Source organism: Doryrhamphus excisus, linkage group LG7 (genome assembly GCF_037039965.1).
Source record: "Doryrhamphus excisus strain RoL-2023G ecotype Guam linkage group LG7, RoL_Dexc_Guam_v1.1, whole genome shotgun sequence".
NCBI classification, from domain to species: domain Eukaryota; kingdom Metazoa; phylum Chordata; class Actinopteri; order Syngnathiformes; family Syngnathidae; genus Doryrhamphus; species Doryrhamphus excisus.
The window spans coordinates 6,172,760-6,198,508 of record NC_136363.1 but is presented as its reverse complement, the minus strand read 5'-3'; the positions used below and the strand labels follow the sequence as shown (position 1 = coordinate 6,198,508).

Below are 25,749 nucleotides of genomic sequence, written 5' to 3'. Positions count from 1 at the left end.
TCTTTTTATTATTTGTATTATAATTATGGATATTATTTTAAGAAAAAGAAAAATAACACCCACAACATTCACTGTTGTCTACTTTGCTACTATGAATTTCACAGTTTTTCATCCTCTTTATCAAATTGCTGTCACTCACATCTTTCCTTGGCCTCCATGGTGGGTTATTTTGCAGCCACACTCGCAGTGAGTCGACAACACAATGGATGCTTTTTGGGGGGCACTTGATTTCGCGAAATGATACAGTACAGGGCGAACGGACGACCAAAATGTCCGGACTATAGACCACATGGGTATTTCAGCCACACTCACTAAATTTAAAATATTTGTACTTATATAGGTCGCATCAATCTATAAGCTACAAGCGTCCATATTGTAACATGGGAACTTATAATTGAATAAATGCTGCAGAGTGCATGTAATACGGCTTGTTAAAAAGTAGCAGAAAAGTCATTCATCACTGTCCTTGCCATCCTCCTGGGAAGTTAAACCACTAAAGTTGTCCTCTTCAAATGTCGGAACCAACACCGTTCTACGTTGCCAAGATCCACCAGCAACCCCGAGCAAAACCTCCACACATTCTTCATGATGAGTCGTGATGCTGAAATATCGATACCTCCAATGCCAGATGTTGAGGCTCTGAAATCATATCTCAAATGAAAATATTAATGGTAATAGTAATGGTTTTATTTCATTTGAACATGCATCAGATTACAATTGAATGCATCACAAAATCAGTTCACAGTTCCACATGTCCAAAAAGAGTAGGAAGAAGCAAAGCTTATTAAATCCTACCCCTCCATCTGGTACTTTTACAATCAGTAATTGTTACATTTGTTCACTTCCTGCTTTCCTAATATAGTTTACGTTTTTTTTTTGTTTTAAATTTTTTTTATTTTTTATTTTTGTACGAGGTACAAGGTGATTTGAGCATCCAATGACATAATGTGTACCATAGTAAGTGTCAATATAGTGATATATATAGCACATCATGACTGGTTCAAGACTCTTCATCCTTGTATTTAGCAAACATCAACTGCTTGTATTGTTTCTTGAATTGGCTCATCGTTGTGCATTGTTTGAGGTCCTTACTCAATCCATTCCATAGTTTGATTCCACATACTGAAATGCTATGGCTTTTTAACGTAGTCCTAGCATATAAGTGTTTCAAATGTAGTTCTTCCCTGAGATCATATTTCTCCTCTCTTGTAGAGAAGTACTGGATGATATTTTTAGGTAATTGGTTGTTTTTAGCCTTATGCATTATTTTAGCTGTTTGAAGATGAACTATATCAGCAAGTTGAAGTATTTGTGATTTTAGAAATAAGGAGTTAGTATGTTCTCTGTAGGCGGCATTATGAATTATCCTTACTGACCTTTTTTGCAGTACATTTAGCGACTGAAGATTGTTTTTATAGTTACACAATAAATAAGATATGGTAGAACCAGAGAGCAATAAAGAGTGTGGAGTGATTAATATTTTAGTCATTTTAGGATATGTAAACAGTGGAAAGTATCTAAGTTATAGCTACCTTCTCTAAATGTAATGCAGTTGTTCTTATTAATAAATTAATATGTGATATGTAGCAACATGGTAATATCTCCTTTTTTTGTTATCCGTGACGTACGTACTTACCTGCTTCACACATTGCCAGAACAATTTCATAACCAGCAAATATTATGTAATGTAGACTCTTTGGACTTGTTTACCTTTCAAAAAGTGTATCTTCTCCTGCTTTCAGGAGAGAGAAAAAAAAAACTCAGTTGCCAAGCTGGCTTGTATGCATGAGCCAATCCCGCTTGTCCGCCACATTAGCAACATTCAAAGGTGTCCACAAATAGCTGGTCGGCATCTGCTTTTAGAGAGTTTTTCCAGTTCAAACCCACAGATGGAGAAAAGCGAACTTTTGATTACACACGAGATACATATAGAGTAGTAGAACCACAGCAGTGATGCACTGCGAGTCCTGCAGGCCTTTAATGGGAATTGGAGCTATACAGTTGAGGACTTTGTGCATGGACTCTGCTGGGGCCCCGTCATGTGTTGTGCCAGTGTGGAGATGGGCAGGAGGGGGGGGGGGACTTGCATAATGTCATGTATGTGTATTTTGGTTTAATAATATTTGTGTCATTTTATCCCATAGGGTAAAAAAAACATCATTGTCTGTGAAGGTGTGCCCATCGACCATCCGGCTGCACATGCGGGGCAAACCAAAGACTGTTACGGTGGAAACCAAGGTGGGCCAAGCTAACGCTGATTTCAAGAAGAGCAAAGATGGTTTTGTTCTATGGGTCCCAACCAATTGAGGTATACCGCTGGGATGTGTTTGAAATATAAGGCAAAGTCAGAATATAATTACAGGCAACAAGTTGGACTTGGTAAAAACTTGCATAGTACACGGTTAGTACATTTTTATTATTTTCTGCTTACTTCAATTTGAATCAGTAGAAACAAGTGTAAAGCTGTGGGAGAATAAATTATTCTATAATGACTTGAAGTGGAATCTGGTATGTTTTTATTTATTTTTACTGTTAACCTTTTAAATGATAAACCCTTATTTATTGGAGAAATACAATGATGCAATCCATTCAGTTATAATATCCTAATGAGGGAAGAAGAAAAAAACAGTTGGATTTATCTTTAATCCAAAGTATCCTCTGAATGCATGCAATCTGGCTCACCGACTGCAGAAAAATGGAGTAAATGACGCAATAGCTATTTCCTGTCCTGTCCCTTTGGTGTCCTCGGGATCATTTTGATGCAGGAAAGCTCTTAAGTGTCATTTGCAGATAATGCGATGCAAACTTTTGGAAGTGAATTACAGTAATTCTATTTACAACTTCAATGTCTCTTTTGCAGAAAACATATCTTTGCAACAATCTGTTAACATGGACACGCAACCATGTGGTATTAAAAAAAGGATATATTGATGACAACAAAGACTTAAGAGACTAACATAAGTTCGAGTCAATGTGCAAAAACCCTCCTGACATCCTTTTCCCAGTCACTCTCACAGCAATTCACACTCTTCTCTAACGGTTCTCACGTCAGTGTGAGCGAATGTGTGCTCATGTGACCTGAGAGATCTTCAGGTGGTATGAATGTGTGAACGACTTAAGCCGACAATTCGTGTTAGCTTGACAAACCCTGGAAGCTGACCGGAAGTTGTTATGTCGGCCAACGGCATGCATTAGTTATATTCCGGGAATGCCCTGTAAGGCACGGACGGGTACCATGTGGGAAACAATCAGGTGTGATGATGGAAAAAATAAAACACTTAAGAATGAAATAATTTAACTGCACATTTTTTTGTATATATTTTGGAAACATGGGCCAATGTTTCATTCAGAAAATATTCCCACAATTTTTGCACGATAGATAGATAGATAGATGCTAGATGCTAGATAGATGCTAGATAGATGCTAGATAGATGCTAGATAGATGCTAGATAGATGCTAGATAGATGCTAGATAGATGCTAGATGGATGCTAGATACTAGATGCAAGATGGATGCTAGATACTAGATGCTTGATGGATGCTAGATACTAGATACTAGATGCTAGATAGATGCTAGATAGATGCTAGATACTAGATGCTAGATAGATGCTAGATAGATGCTAGATAGATGCTAGATACTAGATGCTAGATAGATGCTAGATACTAGATGCTAGATAGATGCTAGATACTAGATGCTAGATAGATGCTAGACACTAGATGCTAGATAGATGCTAGACACTAGATGCTAGATAGATGCTAGACACTAGATGCTAGATAGATGCTAGACACTAGATGCTAGATAGATGCTAGACACTAGATGCTAGATAGATGCTAGACACTAGATGCTAGATACTAGATGCTAGATAGATGCTAGATACTAGATGCTAGATAGATGCTAGATACTAGATACTAGATACTAGATACTAGATGCTAGATAGATGCTAGATACTAGATGCTAGATACTAGATGCTAGATAGATGCTAGACACTAGATGCTAGATAGATGCTAGACACTAGATGCTAGATAGATGCTAGACACTAGATGCTAGATAGATGCTAGACACTAGATGCTAGATAGATGCTAGACACTAGATGCTAGATAGATGCTAGACACTAGACGCTAGATAGATGCTAGATACTAGACGCTAGAAAGATGCTAGATACTAGATGCTAGATAGATGCTAGATACTAGACGCTAGATAGATGCTAGATACTAGACGCTAGATAGATGCTAGATACTAGACGCTAGATAGATGCTAGATACTAGACGCTAGATAGATGCTAGATACTAGACGCTAGATGCTAGATACTAGACGCTAGATAGATGCTAGATACTAGACGCTAGATGCTAGATACTAGACGCTAGATAGATGCTAGATACTAGACGCTAGATAGATGCTAGACACTAGACACTAGATGCTAGATAGATGCTAGACACTAGATGCTAGATAGATGCTAGACACTAGATGCTAGATAGATGCTAGATACTAGACGCTAGATAGATGCTAGATACTAGACGCTAGATAGATGCTAGATACTAGACGCTAGATAGATGCTAGACACTAGACGCTAGATAGATGCTAGATGCTAGATAGATGCTAGACACTAGATGCTAGATAGATGCTAGATACTAGACGCTAGATAGATGCTAGATACTAGACGCTAGATAGATGCTAGATACTAGACGCTAGATAGATGCTAGACACTAGACACTAGATGCTAGATACGTAGATGCTAGACACTAGATGCTAGATAGATGCTAGACACTAGATGCTAGATAGATGCTAGACACTAGATGCTAGACACTAGACGCTAGATAGATGCTAGATACTAGATACTAGACGCTAGAAAGATGCTAGATACTAGATGCTAGATAGATGCTAGATACTAGACGCTAGATAGATGCTAGATACTAGACGCTAGATAGATGCTAGATACTAGACGCTAGATAGATGCTAGATACTAGACGCTAGATAGATGCTAGATACTAGACGCTAGATGCTAGATACTAGACGCTAGATAGATGCTAGATACTAGACGCTAGATAGATGCTAGACACTAGACGCTAGATAGATGCTAGACACTAGACACTAGATGCTAGATAGATGCTAGACACTAGATGCTAGATAGATGCTAGACACTAGATGCTAGATAGATGCTAGACACTAGATGCTAGATAGATGCTAGATACTAGACGCTAGATAGATGCTAGATACTAGACGCTAGATAGATGCTAGATACTAGATGCTAGATAGATGCTAGACACTAGACGCTAGATAGATGCTAGACACTAGATGCTAGATAGATGCTAGACACTAGATGCTAGATAGATGCTAGATACTAGACGCTAGATAGATGCTAGATACTAGACGCTAGATAGATGCTAGACACTAGACACTAGATGCTAGATAGATGCTAGACACTAGATGCTAGATAGATGCTAGACACTAGATGCTAGATAGATGCTAGACACTAGATGCTAGACACTAGACGCTAGATAGATGCTAGATACTAGACACCAAATGCTAGATAGATGCTAGATAGATGCTAGATAGATGCTAGATAGATGCTAGATAAATGCTAGATAGATGCTAGATAGATGCTAGATAAATGCTAGATAGATGCTAGATAAATGCTAGATAGATGCTAGATACTAGATAGATGCTAGATACTAGATAGATGCTAGCTAGATAGCTACATAGCTAGATAGCTACATAGCTATCTAGCTAGATAGATGCTAGATATCTATCTATCTATCTATAGATATACAGATAATACTACTTTACTGTTTTTTCCTGGATTTTCCTCATATATGCCATGGTACTACTGCATAATTGACAATTAAAAAAAATACCCATAGTGCAACAGTAACTTCTGTGACAATTCCACTCACACATATTTTAGCACCCAACTCAAAAAAACACTATCTGATAAAATATCACCTTTCTGCAAGACTTCCATGTCCCTTTCCATCACATACTTGCCTTCTCTGCTTGTAGACCCCCACCCATTGGTGCTAATGTGAACTAGTCCCTATGATTACCGTAATGACCAGTATAACACTCAAAAGCACAGGCTCTTTTGTGTTGGAAAGCAGTGGTTTTAGTTTCAAATTAGCATTTTGATGTTATAGATAGTAATTTAATAATTTGGAAGGCTTAACAGAGGCATCAAAATAACCCCCCTTGTATGTTTGTGATCCTCCATGAAGTAGCAAAACATGTACTTTATTTCCTAATGACCTCCCTCAGTCTATGCTTTAAACTGACCTGCAATTCAGCACATTTCAGGTTCACTCCCGTGCAAGGTTGCATTAATTATGATTCATATATGAGAAGATGATCCCGGGTGGTGTGATGGTACACGCTTCTGCCTTTCATTGCAGAGGGCATGGGTTTGATTCACGGCCAGGCTTTACAAAACATGATTGCCTTGTTGTGGTGACTCCTAACAGGAGGGAAATTGTATAGAGATATCCACCACAATACATTTGTTTTTCATCCTTATACAGTGTGGCGATGGCTAGTGAGGCATTCAGGCATACTTTGTAGTTCTGAGTGTTTGATGAATGCCTGCTTTTAATAAAAAATTACATTCGAGAAAGAAAAAGTCTAATAAACAATAGGAATGATATCTCTTCTCCTGGTTACAGCCCCTCCAGTCAGACGACACCCCATAATAAGAAACAGATTGTCCATTTGTTGTTATGCTGTAATCCCTTAATCATGAATACAAAAGTGGTGATTTACACAGTGCCTGATTAACGAGTATTATATCCATGATGTATGCTAAAGCAGGAGGGTTTTTTTTTCCTACATTTTGTCAGCACACAATAGCATCACTGATTTTTTCCACTCACAACTGCCTTGCCTGCCCTATCATTTTCACAGTCATTTTCCCTTTCAGAGCTCTAATCACGTCCTCGAGTGGGAAGCGTGAAACTACTCATATGTTTATTGAAATGGATGGTGACTTTTAATAATAACTGAACTTTTATTTTTTGGCATTTCAATCTATCACAGGGATGGACAAACTGCGGCGAGCGGGCCACATCAGACCCGCCATGTGTCTTAATCGGGCCCACCGGGTACTTCTAAACACTCATATATATGTATATATATGTATATATATATATGTATATATATATATATATGTATATGTGTATATATATATATATATATATATATATATATATATATATATATACACACACACATATATACATTCCCACCGCAAGGCATGCTGGGTAGCTCTTTCTCACAATATTTTGTCACATTGTCACACGTTTTATTGTTTATAGTTGATTGTTGTTGCCTTGAGGGCATTTGGAAATAACATTTTTTGTTATGTTTAGCGCTTAGCTGTTGATTTATGTGATGCGTTAACTTGCTGTGGATGTGTTTTTGTTTCGGCTCCGTGAGCATGTATGTCGTAGTATATATAAACGGCCCCTCCGCAATTTGTGGCCCGTATATCAAGAAAGTTCGCCCACCCCTGATTGATCAGGTTTAAAAAAAAAAAAGATTAAGTCATTAAATCCCAGCCGGCCATTTTTGATGATTTGGACTGATTTTTCAAAACACACCTACTACTACTACTAGTAAAACTACTACTACTAGTAGTACTAGTACAACTACTACTAGTAGTAGTACTACTACTCTAGTACTAGTACTCTAGTACTAGTACTCTAGTACTAGTAATGGACTGGACATTTCAAAACACACCTACTAGTACTACTACTACTACTAGTAGTACTACTACTAGTAGTATTAGTACAACAACAACTACTACTACTAGTACTACTACTACTAGTAGTACTAGTAGTAGTCATAGTAGGTGTGTTTTGAAAAATCAGTCCAGTACTAGTACTACTAGTAAAAGTATTTCTAGTACTACTAGAGTACATTTGACTACGACTAATACTAGTACTACTACTACTAGCACTCGTACTACTACTACTAGTAGTAGTAGTAGTAGTAGTACTAGTAGTAGTAGTAGTAGTAGTAGGTGTGTTTTGAAAAATCAGTCCAAATGTACTCTAGTAGTACTAGAAATACTTTTACTAGTAGTACTAGTACTGGACTGATTTTTCAAAACACACCTACTACTACTACTATGACTACTACTAGTACAGTCCAGTACTAGTACTACTAGTAAAAGTATTTCTAGTACTACTAGAGTACATTTGACTACAACTACTAGTAGTACTACTACTACTACTACTAGCACTAGTACTACTACTACTAGTAGTAGTAGTAGTAGTAGTACTAGTAGTACTAGTAGTAGTAGTAGTAGGTGTGTTTTGAAAAATCAGTCCAAATGTACTCTAGTAGTACTAGAAATACTTTTACCAGTAGTTGTACTAGTACTACTACTAGTAGTATTACTAGTAGTAGTATTACTACTACTACTACTACTAGTACTAGTACTACTACTACTACTAGCACTAGTAGTAGTAGTAGTAGTAGGTGTGTTTTGAAAAATCAGTCCAAATGTACTGTAGTAGTACAGTAGTACTAGTAATACTACTACTAGTAGTACTAGTACAACTACTAGTACTACTAGTATTACTAGTACTACTACTACTGTACTACTACTACTATTGTACCACAACTACTGTGTTCTGAGGCTCTATAGACATGGTATATACCAAAAAAAAATGACTCTCTTCCTATGGTTTTCTGTTCTTTAGTAATCAGCAGTAGAACTTAGGTGAGTTTCAGCAAAATATCAAAATGATACCTCCTTTCAAACATAACTTTCACTTTGACACAAATGTAGCCATGTATATTTATCCAAAATGTCTAAACAATGATGCCACAACATGTGTGTGTGCATGCGTTAAAATCTTCCTTTTAATGTGTAACCTGCTGTTTCACTTCCTGGTTGTTTGCAGAGCATGGATTTCTACAGGAAAGATGCATACCCAAGCTCTTATAAAATGGCCTTTTGACTTAAAACTGCACTGAACATGCTCTCTTCTATTGTGCTGTTGCATCATCATCATCATCAAAAACAACACGATCCGCACTTTGCGCACCCCTACGTCTAGCTCAAAATTGAATTGATCAAGTGGGTTTGATAGTTGATGCAATCACTTAAAGTCCATGCAATTCCATTACAGAGAAACTGGCACCTGGTCTGGCTCTCTTTAGGGGCTTACCAGCCGTGCAGCTAGGATTTTGTAATGAGTTGGAGAGGATTTACCCTAATATGTGTCCCAGAGCTGTGTTTTTGCCTCTAAATCCTCTCAGGGCAGACCCACTACTGCTTTGGTGAGGCCTGCAGGTTTTCCAGCATCTATTCCATTATCAGCAGTGAAGAGAGGTCACATGTTGGAGATTACAGTAACATGGAGGGGGGGCGAGGGTGGGGGGATGCTATTTGCTTGGCTCTCTTTAAATCAACATGCCATCAGGCTGGATGCTTACTAATCAGGGCATATTTGGGATGCCACAGAGTCTTTGCTTTGCTTATTTAAATGAATTCTAAAAAAAAATAATAATAATTGGGGATTTAGGAGCTGTGCGTTTATGACCAGCTGCTACCAGGCAAAATGTCTTCATAGGCTAATTTTATCAGCGTTATTAATTTTTCAGACACCTTCTCTGCTTAATTAGCACTGAGATCTAGTCGCTAGTTCTACTGAAACTGATTCTCAAGCAGTGAGCTTTTACTTTCAGACAAATCTGGAATGCTAGCAAAATAGTCAACATGGGATCAGGGCTGTATAATCGTAAGGGGGCGCATTCACGTAACTGTGCAAAGGATGTGCATCGCTGCCGTGAAACCAAACGCACCAAGTTTGGGGTTTTCTTTATATGTACTATGGTCATAACTATATAGACGGGCTATAATTTATATATACAGTTGCATACATGTTTTAATAAATGGTGCAGAATGTGAAATTAACTGAGCAAGCATTATTAATTTCCAGTTAGTCATCATGATTGACTGTTTTTTTTTTTTGCTGGCAGCATCTTTCTTTTTGTGTGAATGCTGCTTAATACAATCTTTAACAGTTTTTTAATGTTACTCCCATTTGAAAAGCCGCCTACAGAGAACATACTAACTCCTTATTACTAAAATCACAAATACTTCAACTTGCTGATATAGTTCATCTTCAAACAGCTAAAAATAATGCATAAGGCTAAAAATAACCAATTACCTAAAAATGTCATCCAATACTTCTCTACAAGAGAGGAGAAATATGATCTCAGGGAAGAACTACATTTGAAACACTTATATGCTAGGATTACGTTAAAAAGCCATAGCATTTCAGTATGTGGAATCAAACTATGGAATGGATTGAGTAAGGACCTCAAACAATGCACAACGATGAGCCAATTCAAGAAACAATACAAGCAGTTGATGTTTGCTAAATACAAGGATGAAGAGTCTTGAACCAGTCATGATGTGCTATATATATATATCACTATATTGACACTTACTATGGTACCCATTATGTCATTGGATGCTCATATCACCTTGTACTTCGGTACGTGACAAAAAATAAATAAATTGAAAATTAAAAAAATAAATTAATAATTTAAATAATTATAAATTAAAATAGTATTATAAATTAATAAGTTGATTAATATATAAATATATTATATATAATAATATATTAATAATATTCAAATTAAATGAAATAAAAAAAACTACATTATATTAGGAAAGCAGGAAGTGAACAAATGTAACAGTTACTGATTGTAAAAGTACCAGATGGAGAGGTAGGATTTAATAAGCTTTGCTTCTTCCTACTCCTTTTGGAATTAAGTGGAATTATGTGGAACTGTGAACTGATTATGCGATGCATTCAATTGTAATCTGATGCATGTTCAAATGAAATGAAACCATTACATTACAAAAATACCCATTTAACAAACAGGAAATTGCATTTTTAATAGAATTTTGACTTTGACATTAATAATATTTGACTTTAGTGGGATACATTGTCATTAGCTATGTGCATGTTTAATGGATTCCTGCAGATTCCCTGATGCCTTGAGAGTCACGTTGGACATTGAGTTGACAGCTCAGGCTTTTAGCTCATCGGCTAACACTGCTCCGATCTCATCTGTGGACCCTTGGGGAGCGGACCAGTCAGGTTAGATTGGCGCCATAACAAGGTTTAGGTGAGTGTACCTAATGTTTTGACTGGTTTATGTAGTTAAATTGGAACTGCTGTTCATCTGTTCATCAAGTGTACATCTGGCATCCAGATCCGGACTATAAACACTTTGTATAGAAAGCATTGACAAGGCGGGTGTTTGCAACATGCGTGATCCCAGCAGACTCATAAAAGTTTGTGAAGGGCAGCCTTGGCCTCTAGAAAGCAACCCCAGAACAGAAGCACCAAAAGTTCTGACACGGGGAGGCTGAGTTTTGTGATTTGTGTCCTCCAAGGACCCAAGAAAGCTGGAATGGACTCAAAAAGAGGGTGGCGGCCATCTGCAGCATCCCTCTACATCTTATCTCTCCTTTTTATTTTATTTTTCATCAAAGCCTTCCGTCACCTCTCTGTCCTTTTTGAGAGGTCAGACCCGCCTTGACCACTGACCTCATGTCCACGCTGAGCCATATGGCTCTCCCCCCCTTCGCTACTCTCTCAGCACCTCTTGCACTGTCAAGTCATTATTAACGTCACTTTAATAATAACTTTACAATAGCAGGAGACCCGAGGCAGATGTATTGCACTTTGCAGAGTAAGCTGCTTTCACCGAAATGTTATTTTGGATGATTTAGGGCAGACATCTGTTACGCAAGAGCTTCACTGACATGTTTAACATATGAAAACGGAGTTTCCGAACATCAACTGTTTCTATTCCTGTTTAAACTATTAGGTTAATTGAGCTTTTATAGCTCAGGCAAGCAATAGCTAACACAATCACAGGGTAAAAATGACAGGTAAATATACATAAGGGCTAGTGTTACAATGTCCTCCATCCAACCCTGTTTTCTGCATCTTCTGCACCTCCTCTTTGGTCTTCCTCTACGCCTCCTACCTGGCAGCATCCTTCTACCAATATATTCACTATCTCTCCTCTGGATATTCATTCATTCATTTTCTACCGCTCTTTCCTCACGAGGGTCACGGGGGGTGCTGGAGCCTATCCCAGCTGTCTTCGGGCGAGAGGCGGGGTACACCCTGAACTGGTCACCAGCCAATCACAGGGCACATATAGACAAACAACCATTCACACTCACATTCATACCTATGGACAATTTGGAGTCACCAATTAACCTAGCATGTTTTTGGAATGTGGGAGGAAACCGGAGTACCCGGAGAAAACCCACGCATGCACGGGGAGAACATGCAAACTCCACACAGAGATGGCCGAGGGTGGAATTGAACCCTGGTCTCCTAGCTGTGAGGTCTGCACGCTACCCCCTCGCCCGCTGTGCAGCCCTCCTCTGGACATGTCCCAACCATCTCAGTCTGGCCTTTAGTCTGACTTAATGATAATGATAATGTCCCACTGATATACTTGTTCCTGATCCTATCCATCGTGGTCACTCCCAAGTGTTACTACTATGAGAAGAATATACATCAACTATATACATCAACTTAAGTCTAAACACGTAATTGTAGCAATATTTTACAAACGAAGTACCGCAAGGCATGCTGGGAAGCGATGCTATGTGACAGGAAGCGCTACCAGGTCTCTGGCAACAAGGGAAGCCTATATGTTCCGAAGAAACGTTCATGTTCTGAACTGTTATTAATGAAGATATTGAAAAGGAAAACGAGTGTGCAGACCCCCCCCCCCTTGCCCCCCTCTCAGGTAAGTGGAGTTTGAGGCTCCTGTTATAGTTCATAGTTTGTTTTTGCTCCCTTGATTTATATGCTATAATAAAAAATGGAATTTACCAAACACATGAAGTATATTTGATCTGTATTGCCGATACCAGCCTTGTTGTCATAACATTCTTTTACTTTTATCTTAATGCTGAGGATGAGAGAAGCACCGAGACCCATGATGTGGACCCATTTGCTGCTGCAAGGTCTTCCACAAGTTCACCCGGAACTGTCCAACAGTAAGTACAAGTATGGTGACGTTTCACACCCCATACTCAAGTCTCCTGCCTTGTTGTGTTGCTAAGCGTATAAAACTCATATATCACTCCGGGCGCTTGCACAGTTCCCTCATGTTTATTAGAGGCACGCATTTCCATGCCACAGTCGGAGCAGGCAACACTTCCCACCTGTGTTTGCAGCACAGGGGGATGATTGACTGCACAGGCGTGCTCAGATGGAGCACAGCCCCTCCTCACAGGAAGCCAAAGGCCATCTGCACGGCGGGCTATTGTGAGATGTGGGGCATCAAGTTTTTTTTAATTTTTTTTTAATGTCCGACAAGAATCCACCGGCAACCTTAAATTGGCTGGATTGCAGGCAGAAATGTGCACCACAAAAACAAAAACACCAAATGAACAGTTCATATCAATACTTTATTAAATAATCATCACTTATTTTTTATATATATGGACTTTGTCGTAACATCTGCTCCCGGCACTCACACAGTGCTACTATAAATGAAGCTGAGAAATATGAAAAAGAAGTTTAAACCCCAATCTGTGTGTATGTGTGTGTGTGTGTGTGCAGGCTAACTGGAGCAACCCTGCGACAAACACCGCAAACACAATGGCCGCTTTTGTGTCCCGATCTGGTGCATTAATAAAGAAAGCTATTGATAGCCTTTAACTTGATCAATTTGATAATAATATGCATGACTTTAAAGGGGTCATGGGGTGATTTTTGGGAAAAAACAAAAAAAAAAAACGCTCACATGCTTGCATTGAGTCTTCTTTCTCAGCAGTTTTAAATAAACAATGTTTTCATTACGTATAAAAAGCCAACAGAACAAGAGCAAGTAGAAAAAAGACAACAACAAAAAAAATACAGTACATGTCTAAACTACCAGCCAACATGCGTTCTACTACACAACAACAGTATTTCTTATTTTTTTTTCTCCCTCTATACTTTGTTTTATTGAAGTTTTTTTTGGAACACTCCAGTATATTTACATTGGTGTCCGTCAAATGTCACGCCAACCATAGCACAACTCACAGAGCTGCGGTGATATTAATATTCTACATTTGACTTCATAACAAACCGCATTATTATTATTGATTTTACCATAGTATGTGTTCATCTGTAGTGGAAACAGGCACAATTCATATGAAGGAATATTTCATCAATTCAAAACTAGTGGCCATTTTTTGTAAGGTGAGGAGCTCAGAGTCGAGCCGCTTCTCCTTCACATCAAGAGGAGTCAGTTGAGGTGGCTCGGGCATCTAGTCCCTGGTGAGGTGTTCTGGGCATGCCCAGTCGGGTAAAGGCCCCCCCGGGCCAGACCTAGGACACGCTGGAGGGATTATGTCTCACAGCTGGCCTTGGGAACGCCTTGGTGTCCTCCCGGTAGAGCTGGAGGAGGTGGCCGGGGACCGGGAAGTCTGGGCTGAACCTACTAAGACTGCTACCTCCGCGACCCGGACCCGGATGGATGGATGGATGGGGCCATTTTTGTTAAGGTTAAATAAGCCCGCATTTCAGGTCCAAAATTCTTCTGCCTTATTCAAGGTCACGTTTAAATGAGCCCAACATAGCGTAAAGTCCTAATGATGTACCGTCACGTGTTTTCTGTCCCTCAGGTAGATCTTGGCGGGTTTTGATTGGATGAAGTGAATTAGTGCTCCAGCTGAGATGGCGTTTAATTAGCTTGGAAGCTGCTCCGCTCAGAGGAACCGATTGGAGGAACCGACTGCATCGCCGGTGCTGATTGGACAGAGGTACTTAAAGAGGGGACAGTTGCCTTTTTTTTTTTTGACTTTTTTTTTTTTACATGACTCTTTGATAAATGAGCCAAATGTTATAATTCGGGAAGTCACAAGTAAATATCATGAGGGCGCTCGTTCTCTGATTTAATTATGTTACTTTCTTCTCTGTGGGTAAAAACAAATATGACGACTCGCATGTCAACAACTTTGCCCTTTCCGTGTTCTGACAATGGCTGGCGGGGTCGGGGGTGTCGAATCTAATGAACAGCTGAGTGGGGATGGAGCAGGAAGGAAGGAAGGAGGGAGTGAGGCGAGACACAAGTGTCCTTGTCAAAGATGTGCAAGAGAGTGGGGGTGCACGGGCAACAATAAGCCCAAAATGGCTGCCATTTGAAGGCAAATAGAAGGAGTCCCTCTCTTTCGCTCTCTCTGTATGAATCACGCTGTCACTCGTCTCTGGTTGACTGTCGTGACTCATGTGAGGTCCCTCAGGCCTACGCGCCAAGCCAGGACCCGCCATAGGCAGCTTTGGGCCTCTGTGGCCTTCGCTTTGTTAAGAGGAGGATTTGACGGCTGAGGCGAAGGTCAAAAACTGCTACACCAGTCTAACACAAAAATCTCAGAATTGCATCCCCACTCAATCCCTCCCTCATCTTGTCATCCGTCTCTCTATCTGATTGGGCAGGAGGATTAGTGCTGGATTACCCATTGAGGCGATGTGCGCCATAGCGTTTGTTTTTGTGTGTTAAGGTCAAATCGTGTATCTCGTCATATGACTTTGGGGGAGAGGACGTGGTGGAACAGCATCGCTATGTGAAAGGAACATAGAGTACTACTGTTCAAAGTATTGGGTCAAAACCAATGACTTTCTTCATAGCAGTTATTTTGAAAATAAACACGTGCTGTGTGCGGGGCGGAAGGGGGCGCATTCACGGCAAATGCACAAATTACATGCGCCATAAGGGAATGAAATGTCAAAATTCACCTACTCACATATCAGTCCGGGATGGTGTAATGGTACAGCTGCTACCTTTAATGTTTTAATTTGATATTTTGCAGTGCAAAAAATTTATTGAACATGTGTTCCATGTATTACTCCAAAACATGCATCTAACAAAATGCGTCGGGGTCCAATTTGGCCAATGGCGGTCTTGCAACCAATGCATTGCATTCAATGCTTTTTTTGCATTATATCGTCACATGGCAAGAACAAAAAAAATCAAGAGAATTTAGTGAGAATCCAAATAAAGCCGCAGATACAAGATGTATCAGAATTTTACTCACTATGGCATTAATGGTAGTGTCCACACACCGTGAATTATAATGGCACAGTCCACCACCGTGAGTCAGGATTGTAACAATACTAATAGTGAACCATGACTTTTTTACACTGTACACTTTTCTTTACAATTAATTTAAAATGTGTAATTATGTAATCATATACGTATATACTTAATTATACTTAACCGTGTAATACTTGCTTTTATAGTCAGTATAGTTACTCCAGACCCCATTCACCGTGCAATATTAACCTCCATGTGCAATATTAAGGGCTCTAAATGCAATATACTAAGTATTTCCATAATGCCTCATATTAACTCACTAGCAAGATCTCATAGTGTATAGACTGGTCATATATCTCATCTCGTTTCATATTATCTACATACTGTATTGTATATAACTCTGGGAAAAACTTGGGTTGTTTATATTGTTTATTTTTCTATTTTTCTTGTGTATTTTGTACTGCTTAACTGATTCTGTACTCAATGCAAATTTCCCCACTGAGGGACGAATAAAGGCATATCTTATCTTATCTTAATTATAATAATATATATTATCATCTTTTAAAAAATATATATTTATAACATATTGGTAATTTTTTTAGGAGCTTGGGCACACTGAAGCTGACATTTGGGATTAAAGTCAGTAGAGCACAGTTGCCAATGGTTCATCCTCAGGAAGAATTTAACAAGCGACTAATGAACTCGCTGTCCTCTTGAGCCTCGAGATGACACATGAGAACGTCCGGCACACTCGTGAGAAAAACGGAGGCCAAATTCTGCACTACCTGATCTCTCATTGGACCTTGAGCGGTGCACGTGTGTCACACTTTTTAATTCAGCGTCGAGCGCACATGACAAGGCATTTACGTAAATGCCTGCTGTCCAGCATGGCCTGGATTAGCGGGGCCCGACTCTGCAGGGGTTGCCGAGTGGACAAGAAGGGGTGGTTATAAGGTAGAGAGGGGGTGGGGGGCGGGGCTGTAGTAATCTGGTAATCTAATTAATACCCGGGCTGTAGCGGTCTGTCGACAAGAGACAGGGGAACCACAGGACGGCCTAAACAGCTGATGACCCTGGCGGTTGTCCACATCGCAACAGGTTTTTCCGCTCGCATACTAAATCAGGCTTCACCGTAAAACGACACAGAAAAAGCTCAGTGGGTGAAGTAAAAATAGGCAACTGTCCCCCACCGGATAAATGACCCACAAAAGGCTTTAGACTAAACACAAGCAGTTTGTTACACAGCAGGACCTGCATGGTACCGACATGCAGCTGCTCCCATCAATCCGGGTCCGTTTTCTCCGCCCCGACTGATCGGGATGTCTCCATTGTCCGGGAAAATCTAACTAATACGGATTAAACTGTCTGTAGCACATTTCATTATTAAATCTGATGAAAATGTCAATCCAATCTGCTTGAATGTTTTAGGGATATACGACCACTGGAAATCCATGATGATGGTGCTTCTTGGCAAGACAGAAAGAGCGGTGAGGATGGCGTCCTGAGCGGTCTGAGCCGTGCACGCTGATTTATCACATTCAAAGAGGTGCATGAGGATGCTGAGGGGGATGCCTGCTTGTGCTGATGCGGAGAGGCAGCTGAGACAACTGCAGGCAGACGCATGCCGTGCGATGTTTGATGGGCCGAGTGGAACAAATGGCTCTGAAAACTTCAAGTAAACGCAGGGCGGATTTTTGCAGGTAAACAATACAAATGGGAGTCCAATTATGAGCTTCCCTAAGGAGGTTTCATGGCTGTTTGTTGTGTGTGTGTGTGGGGGGGGGTGTTTACATTTTGCTACATATCTCCTGAAGAGTTGCAAAGTCCAATCCAGTGTGAGGATTTCATTCATTCATTCATTCATTCATTCATTCATTCATTCATTCATTTTCTACCGCTTTTCCACACAAGGGTCGCGGGGGTGCTGGAGCCTATCCCAGCTGTCTTCGGGCGTGAGGCGGGGTACACCCTGGACTGGTCGCCAGCCAGCCAATCACAGGGCACATATAGACAACAAACAACCATTCACACTCACATTCATACCTATGGACAATTTGGAGTCGCCAATTAACCTAGCATGTTTTTTGGAATGTGGGAGGAAACCGGAGTACCCGGCGAAAACCCACGCATGCACAGGGAGAACATGCAAAACTCCACACAGAGATGGCCGAGGGTGGAATTGAACCCTCTCTGATTTTATCTCCAAGGCCTCTAACATGTAATGTCCCTCTGATGTACTTCTTCCTGATCCTATCCATCACGGTCACTCCCAAGCATATTATTTGAAATATATTATGAAAAAATTGTGATTACTTCAGGATACATCAAGTGGCGTCTTTTATTCCGATCGCCGAGGGTGGAATTGAACCCTGGTCTCCTAGCTGTGAGGTCTGCGTGCTAACCACTGGACCGCCGTGTGAGGATTTCAAATTTTCCAATCCTCAAAATGACAGTAGTTAATGAGGAACTAACCAGCCTAACCACTACTCATTAGTTTCTCATTCATTCCTCAGTAACTACTCTAAATGTATGTGCCTTAGTCAATTTATGTGCATGGGCATTAAAAAAAAAATGCCTGCTGAGGATGAGAAAGTGCACCCGAAACTCCTCTCACCGATCCAGAACCCGACTGTAGTCTTGAGGAACACAGCTCCCTTCACTTTTAAGTTCGGCAAACACCTGCGTAAAAAAGTGAGGGTCTGCGTTGATACGCAGCATTTTGGAACTGGTAGCGTTGATGATGGCGAGACAGCGATCCCAGAAGGCTTCCTTACCGGCCTCGACCAGGAAGGGCTTTAACGGATAGGAGATTTCATTTCCCATGTAAGAGTAGGAAAGGTAGAGGCAGGTAAGCAGGATGGCCTGAAGCTCGTGTTCCGATGCCACCAAGTCGCCGTCCACAACGTCTCGACACAGCATATAGACGAAAACCACGTTAGCAGGCGTGACGAAAGCCTGGTCTTGCCAGCCCTGCAGCAGAAGTGAGCGATCCACGGCCCGCAGCCAGAGAACTGGATCAGCCGGGGACAGATGCTTGAGGCGGTAGCAGCGACAACACAAGAACTCCCCCAAGCAGCGGAGCAGCTCGCTGGTGGACGCTTGCACGATGACGCGTTTAGGGGATGTGGTCAGCGGGGCCTGGGGAACTTTTTTCACCGAGGAAAGCTGCTGGGGTTTCATGTAGCCGTATCCGTGACCCATACCCAGTCCAAGACCATATCCCAGCCCAAGCCCCAGTCCTGCTGAGACCTCGTAGGTGGACAAATTGGCACATGACAAAGACTTCCTCACGTTCTCACGGTTGAGGTGCAGCACCGGGTCCTTTTGGTAAATGTTTATGTTGTTGTTGTTGAGAGGGTCGCCGAGGGCAACTGGAACATTGGAGCCTTTTTTGGCATTCCCTTTCTTCTTGGTGGACGCCACCAGTCGCTTCCACGTGAGCACGGGGAGGAAGATGGACTGGCCCCGCTTTAGTCCGCGTTCTTTTTGACTGTTCAGAGAGCGGCTGCTGAGGCTCGGGTAGTGGCTCAGTGAGCCGGGGCGGTTGTCATAGTAGCCTGACTTCCGTGAGCCGGGTGACAGTGACAGTACAGTACCCATGATGCACCAGGGATGATAATGATGATGATGATGATGCAAGCTCTCTCTCTCACGTGTCTTCTACTGCTTCATATGCAAAGAGCGTGATCTTTCAGAAGACAAGACAAATACGGCTGTGCTCTGCAACAGAAGAAAAAAAAACACATGGAATCAAAATGTGATGCAACTTTTTACCATTTTTAACGTGCATGAAAGACATTCAAAGCATTCATTCATTCATTCGTTTTCTACCGCTTTTCCTCACGGGGGGTGCTGGAGCCTATCCCAGCTGTCTTTGGGCGAGAGGCGGGGTACACCCTGGACTGGTGGCCAGCCAATCACATGGCACATATAGACAAACAACCATTCACACTCACATTCATACCTATGGACAATTTGGAGTCGCCAATTAACCTAGCATGTTTTTTGGAATGTGGGAGGAAACCGGAGTACTGGGGAAAACCCACGCATGCACGGGGAGAACATGAAAACTCCACACAGAGATGGCCGAGGGTGGAATTGAACCCTCTCTGATTTTATCTCTGAGGCCTCTAACATGTAATGTCCCACTGATGTACTTGTGCCTGATCCTATCCATCACGGTCACTCCCAAGCATATTATTTGAAATATATTATGAAAAAATATAACTTAAAGGAAATATATATACAGTAATAGCCAATTGTAATTACTTCAGGATACATACATTATTCCCTTAATCAAGATGATGCCATCTTGAGTATTTGTCCACTTCCTTGATGTCTTTAACAACAAGTACTTTGCCCCCCTCCCATTTTCCATTTAACTTAAAACAAATCTTTACATTGGGTGCATTGAGTGTCTTGACTTTTCCGCCGCTTCCTTAAGTTGCGTGCTTTCTTGCTGATTCTGGCCGAGCGGTTAGCGTGTAGGCCACACATTCAGGGGATCAGGAAGACCTGGGTTCGATTCTCCGCTTGGCGACTCAAATTTGTCCATAGGTATGAATGATTGTTTGTTTATTTATGACTGGTGACGAGTCCAGGTTGTTTATGCTTGAAGCCAGCTGGGATAGGCTCCAGCATACCCATGACCCTAATGAGGTTAATCGGTATAGAAAATACATGGATGGATGGATGTAACTATAATAATAGTACACTAAATAATATACCAATAATATACACTAGTTACTAGTGTAACCACATAGGATACTGGAGTAGAGTGTTGACAATACATGCTAAACTACAACACCAACAGTATATTATATGCCAGACTGTACTACAGCAGTACATACAAGTGCTCGCCACTCATTCTATATTAGCCCCTGTTGTCAAAATATAATTAATTAGGAATTAAATCTCATATAATAAATATTACACTCCACATTTATATTTTCACCTATAACAGAATGCTAAGACATGGATATTGTGTTCAGATATTTTAAAATACATTGATCTACATTACATTTTATATCAACTTTACTGTACAATATGTATTAAACATCCTTCAGGCTTTGTGTAAGTGGAAAAGGTTGCACTAGTATGCCTATAGTATGTGTGAATAGCATACACAACCTAGTACAGTATATTTACATTCCGGTTTATTTTTATTCAACATTTTACCACTTTTACCATGTTGTACAATGTTGTATTTTCATGTATCTTTTACTCTGTTTACTTGCTTTTATTCAACTCCATTTTTCTGTAAAGCAACTTTGTGTATTTTGAGAAGCGCCATACAAATAAAATGTTATAATAATACATTTTATTTTTATAAAATATTATTATTATTATATATATATTATAATAATACATGTTATTTGTATAAAATATTATTATAATTATTATACATATTATAATAATATAATAATAATACATTGTATTTGTATAAATTATTATATATATATTATAATAATATGATAATAATAATAATACATTTTATTTGTATAACATATTCTTATTTATTATTATAATAATTTTACTTGTAAAGAGGTTTCTGGAAATATGTTTTGTTACTATATTTCTCTCATTGTATTATATGTATCTATATAAAAACCTTAGAGAATTTCAATAGGTTTTAATGACTAATGAATCTATCCCAAGGAGAAATGCTATTTCTAAAAGTTGTGTGCAACTTGCAAAAACAACAAAATATGTTCCATTGAAAGACGCTCACCTGAGTGTACCAGCTGTTCCCTTCAAGACCGTTATGTCGCAGTCCGCACTGAAACCACTGGCGCAGTAAGTGCACTCTTTCCGTACCCCAGTTTGCGGCGAAAAGAGCGGAACGTCACTCTCGGAGAATCTTTGAGACACTTTCCAAACAGAGTCTAGTCCACGGCCATGCAGACAAGGCAGGTGTTCCCCTGTGTCCTCTCTGCTCTTCACAGCCACAGCAGAAAGATACGAGGAAAAAAACTGCAATTAAACGCCACACCGTATGCGCCTCCATGCATGAAGATGCAAACTTATATCCATCTTTTCAGCGAAGAAGAGCTTCCTTCCTCGCTGATCTAGTCTTGCTGAGTGTGTGGAGACTGTGAGTCCCTCTCTATCCGAGGACCGGCGTGGGTCCTGGCAGCCTGACTTCAGAGCGAGCTCTCAGACATCCTTGTAGCCAGTGGGCTCGCAGAGCGGCTCACGGCCACGCCCACCAAAGCCAGACCCCGCCCACAATCAGTCTAAACCCTGAACCAAAAAAAGAAAGCCTAATTAATATAAACCAGCACCAATAAGCCATGAATAATAATCAGTGAATGAAGTATATTGTTATAACTCTTTTGCGGTTGCTGTATTGTTCTTGCATGTCGTGAAAGTGACGCTAATACCTCATTTATTATTATAATTTATAATAACAATATTAACATTTATTATAATATTAATAAATAATAATATTAGAATGTGTTATAATAATATTATTACAATATTATATATTAATATTATAATATATTAATATTATAATCTATTATATCATTTTGAAGAATATGAATAAACAGAATATGTCATAGTTACAGCATATAATAGGATTTTAACCATTATTAGAGCCCTCTATCCATGAAGTAACACCCCTATAGTCACTTTGACACTGTTATTACCCAATGTAGTAGACATAATAAGAGAAAATAAGCCATTCAAGACATAAATTAGACTCGTTCTCATGTAGGCTGCCTTTTCCCAAAAATCTTTCCATAATTTTCCGTAATTCAATATTCCTCCCTTTTTGAATAATGAATGCATGATTTCAATGTCGCCCCCTATTGGTGGATAATTTGACATTTTACATTACACGGTCTACATCTTTTGTGCATGGCGACAGAATCGAGTCATCGAGTGGTCGTCCCGCAACCTGGTGGTTGCTGGTTCGATTCTCAGTCTGTGAAGAAAATTTCAGCATTATTATTATTATTATTATTATTAGAGTGGTCATCATCAGTGAAGTAATTCTGGCATAGTGTAGCTACAAGCAAATAAGGCAGTTGTAAATACACAAATACCCCCCCCCCCCTGTGTGTCAGGTAATATTATGTAAGCATCATCCTATAAGCCCATCTTGCGTTGTAGGTCATCTCGCTGTATGAACCGTCAGGTGGAAGAGGATCATCACGGACATGAGCCTCCTGTCAGCCTTCATAATGCGTATTCATATTGTGTCTTGTATAGATGAATAACATTACAGCATGGAACTAGAAGAGTTGCATGGCATGAGAAGAGGGCGATTAAAGCGTGCATCTTGTTTTCCCAGAGGTGCGGGGCTTGTAGGAAGCTAAAGAAAAAACACAGCAATCAAAGTGTGATAGGGTGGAGGAGATAAGGAGAGTGGGCAGCCCCAAAAAAGCTAACGTAAACACAATTTATAGGCGGCTATAGGGAGGAAGGATTTAGCAGCAAAGCAGATAGAAACCCTTGGAAGTTGATGCAAATGTGTTTATTTCTGTTGTATAATTGGCTGGTTAGAAAACAGTGATGATTATAGGTTATAATCATCAAACCTTTGGTCTCGGGCTGAAACTGACACTTGGGGGCATGATACCTGGCCTGATACCAGACAAACCATGTGATGATCTTATTATCATATACTATTTAATCATGAGCTTATTATCACGTACTATTTAATCAAAAGACCATTTTGTTTCCAGAAAATGTTCAGTTTATTACATGTATTATATCTAAACAGTGTAAACACAATAATTGCAAAAATATTTCAACAATAATATTTTATCAACAGTCTTATCTTATCAATGTCTGACAATTAAAGTTCCATTAATCAAGTTTGGGTTTTTTGGTGACTGGAGAAGCACTAGGCACTAAGCACTCGTGCGCTGTTCTCTGATTGGTTGTTTCACAGTCACGATACCAGAGCAGCGCGCTCTGATTGGACAGCTACGGGGGCTGATACTGGACATGGTTAAACTCTATATTTTATCAGTATCACTGCCCTGGGCTTTGACACAGTATCATTTCGGCCTTTTCCCGTATCATTCATGGGCGCTTTCTAGGGTACAGGGTACAATTAATACTGTAGTATGTGATAATATGTAGTATTCTACACTGGTCACTTAAGTGTAATGTAATGCGGGTTACTGCATGTTAAATCTTGTTATGTTACTTCCTTACTCATGTTACTTCCTGTCCGACACCCAGTCAGCTCCCCTAGCACCAAAACACATTTATGGCTTATTTTCAATCTCTGCTTGGGCATCTTTGTGTGGAGTTTGCAAGTTTTATCCGGGTACTCCGGTGCAGCTGGGATAGGCTCCATCCCTAATGAAGATAAGCGATATAGAAAATGAATGGATGGCTTATTATGTCGACTATATTGGGTAATACATGTATAACGGTGACTATAGGGGTGTTATCCCTTTATAGGACAAGTAACCATACGTATATGATAACTTAAAAAAACAGGGTTTCCCCATGTCTCAGCAAGGCAACAGAGTCATGTGACTTTCTCATGCCAAGATCAGACAATGTCACAGGAAGTGACATCATGGGCTGTGATCAATCAGGAGTGAGCCATTGCAATTTTCTGAAGCTTGGGGCCCCAACACTCTCGGCCCAAACATAAAAACTAACCATGATAAGTTGATCACAGTCACTCTAACTACAGTACCTCTGTTGATGTCACCTTGTGCAGTTTGACTTGTCCCTTTTCCGTACCCTAAATGGGCAAGGAACCGTATATGGTAACTTCTTTTGATCTTGATTTGCACCCAAAACCTGAAACTTTTTTAAAAAGTAAAAAGAGAAAAAAATGTCTTCTTATAGCCCCCAATAACACTCAAGGATTGAAAGAAAGTATTTCAGGGTGGCACGGTGGTGGAGTGGTTAGCGCGCAGACCTCACAGCTAGGTGGACCAGGGTTTGATTCCACCCTTGGCCATCTCTGTGTGGAGTTTGCATGTTCTCCCCGTGGGTCTCCGGGTATTCTGGTTTCCTCCCACATTCCAAAAACATGCTAGGTTAATTGGCCACTCCAAATTGTCCATAGGTATGAATGTGAGTGTGAATGGTTGTTTGTCTATATGTGCCCTGTGATTGGCTGGCGACCAGTCCAGGGTGTACCCTCTCGCCCGAAGACAGCTGGGATAGGCTCCAGCACCCCCGCGACCCTCGTGAGGAAAAAGCGGTAGAAAATGAATGAATGAAGTATTTCATGTCTAGAGGGCTCTAACAGTGTTAAAAAACATATTAAAAGGTCATAAACAGATTTTCTGTGCTCTAACAATGAAAATATTGCATTCATGAATGAGGAATCCTACCTTGTGTCTGGTCTGGAACCAATTGGTTGTGATAAACAGGATTTACTATACTTCTTTTTCATTAAAAAAAAAAAAAAAAAAAAAACATTTGTTGCACATTACACTCTGTCCAAATCTTTCCTATAGACCTTTAATCACATTGTTCTTGCTGTCTGTCTGCTCCAAATACTTTAATCATAGCAAACACACACACACACACACACACACTCAGGCTCTAACTCAGCCCTAACAGCTGCAGGACTCTCTCCGCATCTCCTGCCCAGCTGACCCGGATGCACTGCAGGCTATGAAAAGAAGTGTTGTTATCCACTGATGAAGGATACAAACACACACATTCACACAAAATTGACATGAGCCAAAAACGTCGTCTT

General features: G+C 40.2%; 2 protein-coding genes across 2 annotated transcripts in view; one reads left to right on the top strand and one right to left on the bottom strand.

The window, feature by feature from the left end:
* Positions 1-2,515, top strand: part of myo1g (myosin IG) — a 34,905-nt gene extending 32,390 nt beyond the window's left edge. Inside the window, exon 22 of the mRNA XM_058047513.2 lies at positions 2,145-2,515. Within this exon, the coding sequence (XP_057903496.2) occupies positions 2,145-2,307 (163 nt within the window). The 3' untranslated portion in view covers positions 2,308-2,515. The remainder of the gene's footprint in view (positions 1-2,144) is intronic.
* A 10,918-nt stretch (positions 2,516-13,433) lies between these two features.
* LOC131102125 (cyclin-dependent kinase 5 activator 1) lies at positions 13,434-22,208 on the bottom strand. Its single transcript, XM_058047620.2, has 2 exons — positions 21,796-22,208; positions 13,434-19,784 (listed from the first exon to the last, which is right to left on the bottom strand). Exon 2 carries the CDS (start codon positions 19,662-19,664, stop codon positions 18,675-18,677), a length of 990 nt encoding a protein of 329 aa, XP_057903603.1. The 5' UTR covers positions 19,665-19,784; positions 21,796-22,208; the 3' UTR covers positions 13,434-18,674.
* Positions 22,209-25,749: the final 3,541 nt, after the last annotated feature.